Source organism: Typopeltis vanoorti, chromosome 20 (genome assembly GCF_054136105.1).
Source record: "Typopeltis vanoorti isolate ZY-2024b chromosome 20, IOZ_Tvanoo_1.0, whole genome shotgun sequence".
NCBI classification, from domain to species: Eukaryota; Metazoa; Arthropoda; class Arachnida; order Uropygi; family Thelyphonidae; genus Typopeltis; species Typopeltis vanoorti.
In genome coordinates, this window is record NC_143568.1 from 102529212 (window position 1) to 102546895 (window position 17684).

Here is a 17684-nt window from a genome sequence, read left to right on the forward strand (position 1 = left end):
GACAAGACAATTCTAATGCTATTTCTATGATTCTAAGCTACAGATTTGTTGAATTATACTGTTTTTCCTTTATTAAATCAACTCTTAGATTTAATGATCTACTAACTGATGTTATCCCTTCATTAATTCCCCTTGGAGTTTACACTTACAATACACTGAGCAACCGAACAAACTTTGAGATCTACTGTATTTGTTTTTTCTTACGCTTCTTATAAATTAGTCTTAAAGTTTCTTCAACATTTCCATCATTATGAGATCTCCATAATACTCTCCCATGTGACACTAATCATGTATTCTTATTTCTTCTCACCCATTCCTTTAGATCTTTTGAATAACCTTTTGGTGTTCTCTCGATTTGGCTTCCTATCCATTTTTGACCCAAATTTTAGTCAAACATTTTAATATTAATTGTTACTTAATTTCAATGTTTTCATATAATTTTAGTTAACATATGGCCTACTTTCATCCAGACACATGTCACTTATCAGAAAATGCAGAAGATTTTAGATAAGTTTCTTGAACTTGACATTAACTGAGAGCTGGAGGCAATAGGCAAAACTGTGTTGAATTTACAGAGTATAATTTCAGTGTTAAATAAAGCTGCTCACCCTAGTGGTGAAATTTAAATTACAGATAGAATTACCATTAAAAATACCTCAAGTAACATTGAAAGGGGTGCTTAAGGGTCAAAGCTGTATAACTGAGAGGAGACCTCCACATATCCTTTAAAGGAATGCGGAGAACCGACCAGGGCTTCTGACCTAATGTCCAATCCTCACCTTCTCGTGGTGCACCCTGTTGGGTATCTGCTTTGATACTGAACGAATGAGGATGGGCTGGCAATTTGGGATTTAGCCGACCAAATTGTATTCTTATTGGTTAAACCAAAATAAAAAATGATGGTACAACATGACAAAATTTCATGCCGGCTGGGGCGTCGCCCGGTTAAACAAGGCTCCCGTTGTTTTCGCCAGGGAACCAGGGCGAACAGCAAAAAGTCAGCTACTGGAACAAATCTGAAAACAAACCCCAACTCAACATCACCAGAGTTAAAGATCGGTACTATCAACGTAAGAAGCCTGAATGGCAAAGAAATGGAGCTAGCTGAGGAATTAGATAAGTACCAGATCGACATAATAGGGGTGACTGAAACAAAAAAGACCAAAACTGGTGAGATCTTTCTGAGCAATAAATACAAAATGTTATATTCAGGCAATGACAATCAAGGAAAAGAAGGAGTAGCCATAGTATTCAACACAAAATACGAGGCTAATCTTCTTGATTGGCAGTCAGTCTCAAGTAGAGTAATGTGGGCAAATATGAGAATGGGGAACTGGACAATGAGACTTATTTGTGCCTATGGTCCCACAGAAGGCTCTACTAAGGTAGAAGTGGAGGAATTTTTTGAGGCTTTAGAAAAAGCAACTGACACAATGCAAAAGGAAAAGTTGGTCCTTGTTGGGGATCTAAATAGTAGAGTAGGAAATGATTGTGAGACATACAAAAATATTTTGGGAAAATTTGGAGAAAAGAGCAAAGCTAATAATAATGGCAAATATCTGTTGGATTTCTGCTCAGGACATGGACTGGTTATTACTAACACCATGTTCCAACATAAAAATGTGCACAAATTCACATGGAGAGAAGAGGCTAGGAATAAGAAAAGTCTCATTGACTATGTTATTGTTGATAGTGATGTTTTCTCCCTGGTGCAGGACACCAGAGTGTACAGAGGATTTGAAATTGGAAGTGATCACTATTTAGTCTTGAGCAGGATAAAATTGAATTTCATATTGAAAAGAATGACATGTAAGAAAGTTTTAAAGCGAATAAAAGTTGAGCAGCTCTCAGATGTGAACTGTAGACTAAAATACAGAAATATTATTGAAAAGAAAATGAAAGAGTTTGAGAACAGGAATCAAACCTTGGAGATTCAGTGGCAAACTCTGAAGGAAACATTGATTGATTCTGCCAGAGAGGCATGTGGTGAGGTTGTGTGCAAGGATAAAAAAATCAGAACTCCCTGGTGGACACAGGAAGTTAAAGAGGCAGTGAAGGAAAAGAAGAAAGCATATCAAAAGTTCCTGGCAAATAAGTCAGCTTTTACTCTTACAGAATACAGAGACAAATGTAAGAAAGCTAAACAGTGTGTAAAACTAGCTAAACAAAAGTCATGGGAGGACTTTGGCAAGAATATAGAAAATAAATATCAAGAAGGTGGCAAAATATTCTGGAGGTTGTTGAAGAAGCTTAGGAATGGAGGAAAGAGTGCTGTAAAAGGAGTTAGAGATGATAAAGGTGACATGAAAACAGGAGAAAAAGATGTCCTTGAAGTATGGAGTAATTACTTTGAAAAACTGCTAAATGAAACAAGCAGTGATGACAGCACAGTGATAAAAAACACTGACCAGGCATGCAGTCAGGAATACATATCCATACTTGAAGTAGAAAAAGCCATCAAAGGCTTGAAATGTGGAAAGGCAGCAGGAATAGATAATATTCGACCAGAAATGCTGAAGTATGGTGGTATAAGAGTCTTACAGTGGCTGCACTGCATAGTTCAGAAAGCCTGGACAGAGGGACGAATTCCCAATGACTGGAGTAGAGCTCTCATAGTACCCATATATAAAAAGGGAAATAAAACTGAATGTGAGAATTACAGAGGTATTTCCCTACTGAGTGTTCCTGGCAAGATCTATGCAAGTATACTTGAGAAACGGTTGAGAAGAATTGTGGAAGAAAAGCTTGGTGAAGAATAAGCTGGATTCAGGCCAAATAGAGGCTGTCAGGATCAGATCTTCACTTTACGACAAATAGTCGAGAAAGCATGGGAATATAACAAAGATCTGTATTTAAGTTTTGTCGGTTTGGAAAAGGCATATGACAAGGTGCCAAGAGAGAAGCTATTCAATACGCTGCAGTTATATGGTGTCAATGGGGCATTATATCAAGCAATACTTAGTCTTTATTTGAGTTGTGAAGTAGCAGTTAGAATTGAAGGAAGTACAGGAAGATGGTTTAATGTTAAATCTGGTGTGAGACAAGGATGTACATTATCCCCTCTGTTATTCATTATCTATATGCATCACATTATGAAGGAATGTGGTATTAAACCTGATATCAAAATTGGAGATGTTAATGTCAGCTCTTTGCTTTATGCGGATGATGTTATACTTCTAAATAAATCCGCTACAAGTCTGCAAGATTCTCTGACTAAATTGAATAGCTGTTGTAATAGATATGGTATGAAGGTCAGCAATAAAAAGACAAAGACAATGAAAATAGGCAGAATCATTGAAAATGTCAACTGTGTTGTGAATGGAGAACCTGTGGAACAAGTAAAACATTTCAGCTACTTAGGCACAATTTTTACTGAAGATGGTAAACTAAATATAGAAATAGACAACAGAATCAGCAAAGCTGGTATGGTGGGAAGTCAATTGAATAAATTCATATGGAATAAGAAAGAAATTAGTCGGAACACTAAATTAGCTGTATACAAGACTGTGTTCAAATCAATTTTAAGTTATGGATCTGAGAGCTGAGTCAGAAGTAAAACACTTGACCAAAGACTAGAGACCGTAGATATGAGAGTCCTGAGAAAGATTAGAGGCGTGAACAGATGGCATCAATGGCAATATCATATTAAAAATGAAGATATTAGGAAAGAACTTGACATTGTCAGCATCCAGGAATGCATTAGCAGAGCTAATCTCAGATGGTATGGTCACTTAAATAGAATGGGAGAGGAAAGATTAGCAAAACAAGTGTTCTCTGCCAGGTTGGCAGGAAAACGACCCAGAGGAAGACCAAGATATAGGTGGATTGATACGGTACAAAGTGCTTTAGCCGATAGAAATATAAGATCTGATAATGTTGGAGTCTTGACAAGTGCCAGACTGATTTGGAGGAAAATTGTAGATAGGAAGTTAGTAATGATGTAATTTTTTCATGTAGTACTGTCATATCCTGTACACCCCTTGAGGGTACATGGCAGGAATTTGATGATGATGATGATGGTGATGTAACATTGAAATGCAACTTTAATTATTCGACATTGCCATGTTGAATAACTGTTTTATTTTAATACTATTTTGCAGTGGCATCTTGGTTTTTTCCGTAAAGAATATACACCATCATATAGAGGTTTTGATTCTCATTTTGGATACTGGTGTGGTAGAGAAGATTATTATGACCACACTTTAGTTCTTGTAAGTAATGCAAATTTTTTTTAATGTATAGCAAAGTACAATTTTAATACATTATCTGGTTTAAATTAAAATATAGCAGACTCATGTTTAGATGAACATAAATATTTCTGTGGTAGCAAATCTTCATTTAATTTCCAATATTGAGATCACATTTGTATAAACGAAAAACAGGTTTATTAAAATAAACACTCTAACATAATAAGTTTCATAATTCATCAGGCTTACATATTCAGTGGTACAAAACTTGTATAAAAAAATACTAGAAAAAATTAGTTACATGTAGCAGATGTTATCAGAACATCAAAACTAGTACATATAACAAAATGACCAGAAAAACACATTGTATTAATTAATATGCATGCATTGGAACAATACTAGTTGTTTCTGTCACATTTTGTGGCATGACACATTCCCAGGTCTGCAGTTAGATTTTTGATGAAAGCAGACAAAACTTGGTGCAGGATTAAACTTTGGTTTTTATTACATTTCACTGGAGCTGGAATATTTCTGAGGCTTCTTTAAACTTTATTGTAAAACAGTTATGATTAATATATGTCATTTCTGTTTCTTTCCAAACTACTTGGTGACCTGTGTTTGTTGTGTGGATGGGCTAATCCTGATTTGCACTGTCTTTTTTCTCAACTTCTTTTATGTGTTCAGATATGCATATCTCTGCTAATCATCCCATCTGGCCTACATAGCAGATGCCACCACAGCAATGAATTTTGTCAACTCTTGGTTTTTTTTCATGGGAGGATGTGGAGGTTTTGGTAAATATAGGAACCTCAGGAACTTATGCATTAGCAAAAACAGCTGCTTAAGTGTTGTAATCATGAAACAATATTACAACTTTGTCAAACATTCTTTATGTAAGGTAATGTAATTGCATTTTTAAAATCTTGTTTATCTAAAGGTGTGTCAGAGGCCTATTGAGAATTTGGTTATTTTTGTACTCACGGAGGCTATATATTCGCCTTCTATTGGTCTGTTTTGATAAGATTTCACTGGCCTGACAGCTGTTTCGAACTGGTTGGTTTTACTCAGAGACCAGGCAGAAACCTTAAGAGAGCAAAGACCCTTGTTCAGTACTAAAGAACTCAAAGTGTCCGAAAGGTGTATCTTTCTTAAGTGAATTCTGGTCAGTGCATAAAGTATTTACTAAAATAAAGGCTTCGGTTCAGAATGTCGACACTATGAAAGTTTCTGCATTCGGCTTTGAAATAATGTTGGATTTAATATTCACTTGATTTATATAATTTTGCATCACTGAACTGAAGCCTTTTGGCTTTTTATTTTAGTAAATTCAATTATATTGTTGGATTTATTTTCAGGTTTATTTTAATACACCTGCTTTATTGTTGAGAAACATGATCTCAAACCTGGAAATTAAATGAAGGTTTCCATTTACTTATGCATAGAGTTTCTGAAATATCATTTGATTCTCAGCTAGCATAAGATGATTATTTGTTTATACTTTGGCTGTAACACTTTGCTTGTAAATTCACACTGTAAAAAATTATATGAATATTCTCACTCACTTGCACGCACAAAATTTTTACTGGAAAAAAAATTGTAGCTTCAGTAATTGTCAATAACAGACAGCAGATCATGTTTCAATAATGTGTGTCACTCAGATTTGACCAGTTGGCCAAGCCTGAGTGAAATATTATTGAAATTTTTGAAGATTGTAGTTCTGCTCTTACAACGTTGAAAGTTTCAAAAACCGAATTAGTAGATTTATATTCACTTGAATCTTCCTGACTCTATTTCTTAATATTGGAAAAATCTGGTTCTCTTACTTTCTTCCCCTCACTCTTATGAAATAAAAAAACATTGCTATATATGTATCTCTTTTTCTCTTCATTAATAAAGGATTTAGCTAAAGCAATTTAAAAACAGGTTTCATTTTTATCACACTGTCATTCCAATCTTCTTTGGCAGGAAATAGAACCAGTTCAGGTTGGGCTGGGGAAATTCTCTGATACAATATGGTGATAAAAGGTAGATAATTTCATAGAGCAGCATGAAAGACAAGTAAAATGAATGCCGTGGATTTTTTAAAAATTGTATGATGTTGTGAATGTAGTATGCATGCATGAGAAGATATCTATGTCGAGAGGCTAAATAAGAGGAAAGAGTAAGTGTGTATGTTGGAAGTGCAATATTATAATGGACCATGAGGCTTGTTTAAATATGAGTAAGGAACATAATGTCATAACTGAAAAGGTAGTTGAGGAAGATTATGTGAATGTATGTGGGGAAGTGACAGTGAGGAAAAGAGTGTGATTAATTTTAAAGCTTGCAATAATGATATTTAAGAACAGAGTGCAATTAATGGTAAGATGCTGTAAGTGTAGTTGAGAGCAAACAAGTTTGTGTGACTGATGATAAGATGGCAATAGTGAATGATACCAAAAAAAAGAGATGCAAGATTTGAAAGCTGAGTTGGTGAAGATGAGGCAAGAGATGAAGCAGGTGCAGGGTGAAATGAAGAGAATTGTAAATATGTATGGAAGATTGAAGAAGACAAGAATGAATGATGTTGGTATAAAAGAGGTAACAGAAGACTTGCAAGTGGATTTGTATGGGAAAATTTGATTATTAGAGGTGTGTTAAATGAGAAGATGCACAAGGTTTGTTTTCTAGGAGGTAAAATGAATAGCATGTTTGATGCATTGTTATGAGGAGTAAGCGAGCAAAAGAGACACGTGTAGTGGTAGTAAGAACAAATGACTTGACTGGGAGGAAAGAGAATGTAAGAATGGATATCAGGAAGTTATTGAGGAAGATAAAAGTTAATACTATGATAGGAAAAGTAATCAATGTATTGCACAGGTATGACAGTGAGAAGAAAAGGTGGAGAGCAAGGATTATGAATGATTTGTTAGCAGAAATGTGTGAAGAGGCTGAAATTTGTGCAGTTTGTTAATGTGTGGAATGAGGTTGAACTCTATTAAAGCAATAGACTGTATCTGAATGGATTTGGTGTGAGTCATTTGGAGAGTGCTGTTGGAAGGGGGAGTAATGAGTGCAGAGAATGAATCTGACATAAGAATTTATGTGAAAGAGAGATGAGATTGAAGTGGTGCTTATGAATGAAGCTGATAGCATGAGTGTAGAAAATGAGGACAAGTGTGCATGACAAAAGAGGGAGACTTGGGGTGGACAGGGGAACACAACGTGAGAAAAGTTGATGCTCAAAGAGGAAGTGAATGTGTGTGTATATACAAGAGAATGTGATGTAGGGAGAACCGGTGGATTTGAAGAAAGTTCCGAGATGGATAAGGAGAAATAGAAATGACTTAAGGAATGTATGCAGAAGGCACATCTAATAAGTAGTATCAGTGAAACTTGTTATGGATCTAGGAATGAGCTGTTATGTTTGTATACAAATACTAGAAGTATCAGGAAACAAAGGAAATGAAATGGTTGTATTGAGTTCATTCACAAAAAATTGTTGGCGTAAGTGAGACATGGTTGGATGAGGATGACATCCTGACAGGAGTAGAGATGGAAGGGTATGATGTATGTTGTGAAGATAGAAAGGGTAAAAATGGAGGTGGAATGCTATGATGATAGAAAAAGAGTTATATCCATACAAGGTAGAGATACAAGGGCGAAATAATGGTAGTGGTTTTGAGGCGGTGTGATGTGAGATAGAGGTGAATAGAATGAAATATTTAGTTGGATGTTGCTGTAGACCTGGTAAAGTGGATAGTAGAGACCATGAAATGTATTAGCAAAGCAAATAGGAAAAGGGTATACATTGTGTGATTTTAATTATGGCAATGCAGATTGAGATGACGAGATAGCAACTGGAAGTAAAGAAACTCAATTTCTTGAGATTTTAAGAGACAGCTACCTCAGACAGTATGTAACAGAAGGCATGTGGGGATTTTAGGGTCTTGGATTTGATCATCTCATCAGAGGATGTCATTATAAATGAAGAATCAAATCTTCTTCTACATGGTGAGAGTGACCATGAGGTGATTACCTGGGTGGTTGCCAGCCATGTGAGGACTTCTTTGAGGAAAGGTTATATGTGGAACTACAAGGCTGGTGATTATCAGAAGCTCAGGAGACAGCTTGCAGCTGTAGCAGGTAGGAGTCGGGTAGAAAGTAGAACAGCACTGCTTGGGTACAATTTGAGAACTAGTTTTTGGTATCCAGTTTGGACATGATTCTTCCGATCTCTTTCTGAGAAAAAGAAAAAAGGGGCATTAAACATTATGTGTTTGGAATAGTAGGAGGACATTTACTAGTTAATTTATGCCAGAATAGGAGGAAAAGTAAGGATAAGAAGCCCGAAGATTTGGAGTGGAGAGGGGGGGGGGTAGATGATAGAGTGGAGCCATCGAAGTCTAAATTTTACTTGCCAAGAAATTATATCCTTGTTTAATCCTTTATCCAAGTGTAAGCAAAGAAAGTTTGCACATGAAGTATCTTCATATCTAGGCTACTTGTATATATATATATAGGCTGATGACTTAACATCAATTGCCTTAACATCCCATTGTGCAACACACAATTCTTTTAGAATTGCATAATACTATATGTTAAGGGATTGATCACTATCCAAACTGGTTTCAAACTTTACTAAGTCTCATCAGTAGGAGCCATACCTGGGAAGATGCCAAGGTGGTTGAATTAATGCAGAAGTCATATATTTCTCATATAGCAAATAGCAAAAAGGTGTCTCACCTTATTATTAAAATACTCTGGATCAGAGATAGTTGAAAATTTTTAAGTAGCCTAATTATGGAGATACTTGATATGTAAACTTTGTTTACTTACCCTTGGATAAAAGAATGAACAAGAATATAATTTCTTGGTACACAATAAATAACGGAAAAAACTCACGTAGAAAGATAATTTATTAGTATAATTTTTGCCTGTGTGTCACAGGCATCTTCAGTACATTAAGCTCAAAATTAAACACTAACTGACAATTCCAAAAAGCGCCACCTAAGTAGCTGGTGTAAGATAACTAAAAAAGGTCAGTAACTTTCCTAAAAAAAAAATAAAAAAAAAAAAAATAAAATAAAAAAAATAATAATAATAATAATAATAGAATAAAAAGTTAGGAAAGATTAGCTGATTTGTAAAGTACTATCTCTCATAAAGGGGATAGACGTAAGCCGTCGGATCTGTTTAAGTTAGGAGAATGAAGTAGAGTTTCACATGTTTCTTTATAAAGGCATTCCATGAGAAACTGACTTTTGTGAAGAACTCTTGTCTTTCTCCAATGAATTCTGTGTCTAATGAAGATGGCATGTTCAGAAAGTCCAGACTTTTCAGGTTTAAAGTATTCAATATAAGATTGGTGTTCTTCTAGCCGAATAGAGGCGGATCTTCCCGTTTGTCCGAAATAAGATAATCCACAAGAGCATGGAATCTGGTAGACACCTGGATGATTAAGATGTGGAAGCTTGTCCTTAGGAGAAGTGAGAAAGGTGGAGGTTTTTCTAAACGGTCGAAAGGCAACAAAAATATTCAGTGGTTTTAAAACTTTTGCTGTACGTTCACTATTGCCTTGTACATAAGGGATAGTAATGCGCGTTATTTCCTCTGTGTTTGAAGAGGAAGACATATTAAAACTACTCAAAGTTCTTTTAATGAAGCAATTCTTATAACCATTAGATAGAAAGGAAGAAGTTATGTATTGTAGTTCTTTCTGTAAAAGATCGTCTGTAGAACAAAAGGAGTGGGCCCGATGAACCAGTGTTTTAATAGTTCCTGCCTTTTGACTGGGATGGTGATGAGATTCTGCATGGATATAATGGCCTGTATGAGTCTTCTTTCTATAAACTGAGAAATGTAGGTTACCATCTGGTTGGCGAAGAATTAGAAGATCTAAAAAGGCTAACTGCTTATTTGATTCTACTTCTAGGGTACACTAGATCCTAGAATGAAATGCGTTTAACTTAGTGAGAAATTGTTGAAGTTCATCAGAAGAGCCATTCCATACAGCAAAAATGTCATCGACATATCTGAACAAATGTGTAGGTTTGGGAGAAATAAAAGTCAGTTTCTCATGGAACGCCTTTATAAAGAAACATGTTAAACTCTACTTCATTCTCCTAACTTAAACAGATCCGACGGCTTACGTCTATCCCCTTTAGGGGAGATAGTACTTTACAAATAAGCTAATCTTTCCTAACTTTTTATTGTATTAATTTTTTATTTTTTATTTTTTTTATTTATTTTTTTTTTTTTTAGGAACGTAATTAACCTTTTTAGTTATCTTACACCAGCTACTTGGATGGTGCTTTTTGGAATTGTCAGTTAGTGTTTAATTTTGAGCTTAATGTACTGAAGATGCCTGTGACACACAGGCGAAAATTATACTAATAAATAATCTTTCTACGCGAGTTTTTTTTCCATTATTTATTGTGTACCGATATGTCTACTCACGGTTTACCTCTTTTAAAACTTAATATAATTTCTCGTTGAGCACAATTTATTTTCAAACCAATTGGGAGGGGGGAAGAACACTGTGAGACAAAAGTTATGATCAATAGCTTTGCAAAGGACAAGAAAACATGACTTTCACTTAGACGTGGTGCAAGTTTCTGTTTTTTGCCTTTTCAAAATACATTTTGGGTGGGCTCAATGGTTTGCTTGCAGCTATTTGAAGCTTTCATATAAACAGAAAGAAACAAAATTTCAGTGAAGCCAATTTTAGGTAGGAGATGAAAGTCATTGTCTGGTACGAGACCACCATCCCACTTATTTGGAGGCCTTGGAGTGGCTTGAAAAAGTTCCACGTTTGGTCTCTAGAGCAGTGTTTTGAGAAATACAGAAAAAAAATATAATTGATAAAAATAGAAAAAAAAATCCTTAATCCACCCATGATACAAAATATGCTATAGGTTTGCAAATAACCCTTAATGGGTGGGAGCAACATATATTACTATTATTACGGGCAACTCCAGGGAGTCATTAGACTCATCGAGGGAGGCCCCAAATCATATTCATCACAACTATCTGACATTCATACAGTATCTATCATACCTCGCCTTAAACTCATTCACTGTCACAGCATCCACTACAGACTCAGGGAGCGCATTCCACTCATTCACCACTCTAAAAGTAAAGAACCCAGCTCTAACACCTTTACTAACCACACTTTTGCCCAGTTTCCATGGATGTCCCCTAGTCCTCCCACAACCAGCCCTGTTCACAAAAATATCTTCTGAATTAATTTTATAGAAACCCTTCAGTAATTTGAATGTCTCAATCATATCTCCCCTCCTCCGCCTATCAACCAATTTTTGCAACCCACAAATCCTCAACCTGTTCTCATACGGTTCATTCCACAGACCTGCTATCATCTTGGTCACTCGCCTCTGGATCCTCTCCACCTCCTCCTCATCAAGAAGAAACCTAGGTGACCAGATCTGAGCACAGTAGTCTAGATGGGGTCTTATCAAGGCTCGATAGAGAGGAACAATAACCTGCTTGTCAACGTATTCTTCAGCAACCAAGTGATTTGATGAGCTGTTTTGGTCACTTTTGCAATGTGTCCCCTAAATTTCAATTCCTTATCCACCAACACTCCTAAATCTCGTGCCTCATCAATTTCCTGGAGCAGGGTTCCACCAATGCAGTAAACTGCCGCCAATCTTTTCACCCCAAAATGCATAACCTTACATTTTGCCACATTAAACTGACATCCATTCTCCTTAGCCCAGACCTCCAATCTATCCAAATCATCCTGCAAAATTTTGACGTCATCTGCATTCACTATTGCCCTACCCAACTTCGCATCATCCGCAAACAAATGAACTGTTCCTCTCAGATCATTTCCTATATCATTTATGAACAAATTAAACAGCAGTGGTCCAAGAACAGATCCTTGTGGCACACCACTAGTCACAGGCCGTCTTGTGGACTCTACTCCCGAGTAAACCACTCTCTGATATCTCTCCGTAAACCACTCTCTGATATCTCTCCATCAACCACCCTCCTATCCATCTCACCAACCCTATGTCCATTCCCATATGCTGCAATTTACTGATTAGAATTCCATGTGGAATCCTGTCAAAGGCTTTGGCAAGGTCCAGTAGAATCACCGTAAACCCATTACCCTTATCCAGTTCAGCCATCACTGTGTTATAATACGTGAGCAAGTTACTGAGGCATGACCTACCCTTCACAAAACCATGCTGTCCCCGATACAGTATCCCATTTTCTTCAATCCAATCTTGTATTTTCCTTTTGACTATTTTCTCTAAGACCTTGACAATGATTCCTGATATGCTAATCGGTCGGTAATTTACAACAGCAGTCTTGGAACCACCTTTATGCAGTGGAACTATTTTCCCCTCTTTCCACCCGCTCGGGACTAACCCAGACCCGAGACTCAAATTAAACAAAATGGTCAAGGGTACTGACAATTCTTTAGCTGCTTCTCGTACAACACGAGCTGGTATACCATCCAATCCCGCAGATGTATTGACATTGAGGTTATGCAATAGACTACTCACCTCCACTTCATTAACCACAATTCCCGTATAATCTACTGGTTTATTCGTTTCTGCAATGTCACCACCTGGATGATATACTTTTGCAAAGTGCTCACTCAGTAACTCAACTATCTCAACTGATTCAGTTACCTCCCTACTATCGCCATTCTTTAAAATCAATCTGCCATGTACATTTTTCCTTTTACTTGCTACATATCTAAAAAACTGTTTAGGATTCTCTTTAGCCTGCTTGGCCAATGTTCTTTCGTAATCCTTTTTTGCTTTTCTTACCACACTCGTCACCCTTCTGGCCTGCGCTTTATACCGTTCATGTGCCTGCCGGTCACCCTTCTCCTTAAATTCCCTCCATAGTTGTTTCTTATTTTGCAACTCAAGCTTAATGGTGTTATTCATCCATTTAACCCCTACTTGATTTATTATTCGGACTCTAGGTATACAGTCAGCCATTGCTTCATGCAAGCACTTCTTAACTACCTCCCATGCACTATCAACTTCTAGTCCTTGCAGTTGTACATGCCATGGCACTGAAGCAATCAAACTCCTAAGCTTGTCATACTTTCCAGCTCGATAATTCCACATGTACCCTGTCTTAATTGAAAATTCTACACCTTTAGCCACCTCCCAAGTTAAGACCCTATGATCACTCTCACCGATTGGTGGCAATGTGGTCATATTTGTTACAGCCAAATCCTCAGATGTAATTACTAGGTCAAGCACTCTCTGACCCCTAGTATTTTCCATTACATGCTGTCGCAGATAGTTATCCCTTAATAACCGCATAAAATCCAGTTCCTTCCTCCCGTGTGTCCTCTCCTCACTCCAATCAATGCGACCATAGTTGAAATCTCCCATAATAATCACCCTCCTTCCACCCATTTCTTCTATTTGCTTGTGCATACTGTCACCACCATCTTTTCCATCACCTGGTCTATAGCAGCACCCAATTGTATATTTAGTTCTGCTAGCCACAATCTCACACCAAATGGCCTCAAATGTGCTCTTTTCTCTATCCTGCAATTCAACTTCTATTCTCCTTGGCTGGAGCTCATCAGCTATCATCAACAATACTCCTCCCCCCATTTTATTCTCTCTGTCATTCCTGAACACACTATACCCATCACATTCAATCCCACTAGTTATATCATCTACAGTCAGCCAATATATAAAAAAAAAAATGATATGTCTGCTTCTCTTGTACAGTTTTTGGCACACTTTTTTTTTTTTTTTTTTGTATAAGAAGTAGAATGGAGAAGAAATGTTTTCTTCTCCATTTTAAGAATTTCAAGAAACAGCACAAATATTTAGATCAGAAGATTGCAAAGAATAATCCAACAACATGAGGCATAGAGGTTGCAGAGATCCACTTGGTTTTCTCATAATTCCAGATAACACACATGAGAGCGAACTGTTTAAATGTTACTCCATGGGAGATGAATTTGAATTGAGAATGCTAAAAGAAACTATATATGAAAATTCCTGAGCTAAATCTTATCTGTTCTTCTCATGATATAAGGCAAGAACAATTTTATTAAATTGTTAGAAAGGTTTAAGTAAAGAAAACAGGAACAAAAATTTAAAGCACTGTTGATACATTTTGTTGCCTTGATTGTATCACTTTCATGTCAATGTTTGATGAAATATAGAAATGATGTTTCCAAGTGACATGGAAAATAAGGTAAGGCCATGTTAAAATATAATGAAGAAAGCAGACTGCTTTTTATTGATAACTGTAGGACATGATATTATGCCTTTGAACTCACTACCACCCAGTTGTTATGACCTTTCATGGGTGGAATTTATATTATTTTCTAAAAAAATCTTTAGATACTATATTAATGTGTCCTATAATCATTTTCATTTTGAAATGACCACAGGACATAATCAAAATATCAGTTGTCTGCTGTGGCCTTTGAATTTGAATTTCTTATTATTACACAGAAATTACTTTTCCAACTTAAGATGCGCATTCTAAGAATGGGTGATCAATTACTTGTACTAGAAATTATTTTGAAATGCAGATTGCACAGTTTCATTTATAAAATAAACATTACTTATATTTATGGATATTATTTCTGGGAAAAAATCCCATGGGAAAAAATCTGGGGGAAAAAAAAATATTTGAGCACCACAACGTAGTCTATAAATTTCCCTGCCAAAAAGACTGTGATATCACCTACACAGGTTCCACCATCAGGTCTTTATGGGCAAGACTACAAGAACACTTCCGCGATTGTAACATCCCTATTCCAGAACATTTAAATACTAAAAAACGCAACATCAAAAAGAAAAATCGAATACAAAGCACAGGAAAAACGGAAATAGCTGTCCATGCCCTTGAACAAAAACATACCCTGCAGATCGACAAGGCCATCATAGTAGACAGACAAGACAATGAAACAGTGCTTAGAATATCAGAAACAATAGCCATAAAGTGTGACGCGAACTCTATCAACGTACACAGGCCCTACATAATCTCTGAGTTTTGGAAGCTACACAACATAAAATTGATGTCACAACCCCGACCAATAGACGATAACACAAACACTTCAAAAGCAGAAGCACCTACCCGACCTGACATAGCATCCACTTCCTCCATGTGTTCAGACGACGACCACGAATAGTCGAAACGGACCGCACCCTGTCAACCTCCTTCTCCCCCCAAAAAAAATCAGTTGCTGTTTTCAACCCCTTTCACCCTTTCACGCCTCATATAAATATATAAAAAATGCTCTGTCCATCCCTTATAATATATATGTTATTCAAAAAAAAACCGGGATTTTTTCCATTTATTATTTCAATTCTCCCACTTGCCAACCCCCCCCCCCCCCAACACACACACATAGTTGTTTGGACAACGCAAAAGAAGAAGAGCCACAACACCCAGAAAAAGGTATGTGCAAATTTCTTGTCCTCTATGCAACATATATGTATTGATAAATATACATCTACAGTGACCTAAGAATCCGTGAGAAAAGAGCCAATGGCATTTAAACTGGGACACTCCTAAACAGAAACAGGCAAATAGCCATAAATATAATACTTATATTTATTATTACAATGCTAAATTATATACGAAGGGGGGGGCCTGGAAAATTCTGATAAACACCTAGAACAAAAATGATATTTAAGCAACTGATACACAAGAAAGAACATAAGTTATCTTCATAACTCTGCTGTAGTATGTTCTTTCTTGTGGTTATATCAATTGCTTTAATATCATTTTTGTTCTAGGTGTTCATCAGAACTTTTCAGCCACCCCCTCATATATTGTTACATTGCAGTGCAGCAATTTATTTTGGAACTTTTTTTTTATATGAATTAAGCAAAAACGTTCTTACAATATCAGTACAAAAATTGATGTTTTATTATGTTACTGTAAAATCTTTTTTTGATAGAATGAAAACTGGGGTCTTGATTTTCATCATAATCTTGATTTAGTTACTGATAAACTTGGAAAATATTCCACTGACATTTATACTTATCAAGCTCTTCGTGTGATTGGTAATCATAATGCATCTCAGGTAAGAAAGTTCTTGCTTTCTTTGAGAAACAATTATCGTTGTCAGATATTTAAAATTTTTGTTTTAAATTTTATTTAATTGTAAATGGTAATTTCAGAGTTATATTTAATAAGCATGTGATATTAAGAGGTACTTGTTAAGTGATTCTAATACATAAAATTGAGATATAACTAAATGCTGCTAAACAAATTTGTGTTTAAAAAAACTTGTTTTTTGGGGTGCTTAAGGGTCAAAGCTATATAACTGAGAGGAAACTTCCACATAGCCTTTAAAGGAATGCAGAGAACTGATTGGGACTGCTGACCTAATGTCTAATTCTCACCTTCTCGTGGTGCACCCTGTTTGGTATCCACCTGGATACAAAACGAACGAGGATGGGCTGGCAATTTGGGATTTAGCCGACCAAATTGTATTCTTATTGGCTTAAACCAAAAATAAAAATGATGGTACAACATGACATAATTTCATGTCACTGGCTGGGATGTCGCTCGGTTAAACATGGGTCCCCCATTGTTTTTGCCAGGGAACCAGGGCGAACAGTCAGCTACTGGAACAAATTCTAAACCCCCACTCCAACTCAACATTACCAGAGTTCAAGATCAATACTATCAACATAAGAAGCCTGAATAAAGAAATGGAGCTAGCTGAGTAACTGGATAAGTACCAGATCGACATAATAGGGGTGGCTGAAACAAAAAAGGCAAAAACTGGTGAGATCTTTCTGAGCAATAAATACAAAATGTTATATTCAGGCAATGACAATCAAGGAAAAGAAGGAGTAGCCATTAGTATTCAACACTAAATACGAGGCTAATCTTATATGGCAGGCAGTGTTAAGAAGAGTAATGTGGGCAAATATGAGAATGGGGAACTGGACAATCGGTCCCCCAGAAGGTTCTACTAAGGTAGAAGTGGAGGAATTTTTTGAGGCTTTAGAAAAAGCAACTGATACAATGAAAAAGGAAAAGTTGGGCCTTGTTGGGGATCTAAATAGCAGAGTAGGAAATGATTGTCAGACATACAAAAATATTTTGGGAAAATTTGGAGAAAAGAGCAAAGCTAATAATAATGGCAAATACTTGTTGGATTTCTGCTCAGGACATGGACTGGTTATTACTAACACTATGTTCCAACATAAAAATGTGCACAAATTCACATGGAGAGAAGACGAAAGGAATAAGAAAAGTCTCATTGACTATATTATTGTTGATAGTGATGTTTTCTCTCTGGTGCAGGACATTAGAGTGTACAGAGGATTTGAAATTTGAAGTGATCACCATTTAGTCTTAAGCAGAATAAAATTGAATTTCATATTCAAAAGAAGAGCATGTAAGAAAGTTTTAAAGCGAATAAAAGTTGAGCAGCTCTCAGATGTGAACTGTAGACTAAAATACACATGATTGAAGAAAAAATGAAAGAGTTTGTGAACTGGAACCAAACCTTGGAGATTCTGTGTGAGAAGG

At 36.3% G+C, this 17684-nt stretch overlaps 1 protein-coding gene across 4 annotated transcripts in view; it reads left to right on the forward strand.

Annotated features, from left to right (window-relative positions):
* The window catches only part of LOC150095729 (arylsulfatase J-like), a 107126-nt gene that overhangs the window by 19119 nt on the left and 70323 nt on the right, over window positions 1–17684 (forward strand). For all 4 annotated transcript variants that reach the window (XM_090410107.1, XM_090410104.1, XM_090410105.1 and 1 more), the window contains exons 5-6: window positions 4101–4211; window positions 16096–16221. In XM_090410107.1, coding sequence (XP_090266233.1) covers window positions 4101–4211; window positions 16096–16221 — 237 coding nt within the window. The remainder of the gene's footprint in view (window positions 1–4100; window positions 4212–16095; window positions 16222–17684) is intronic.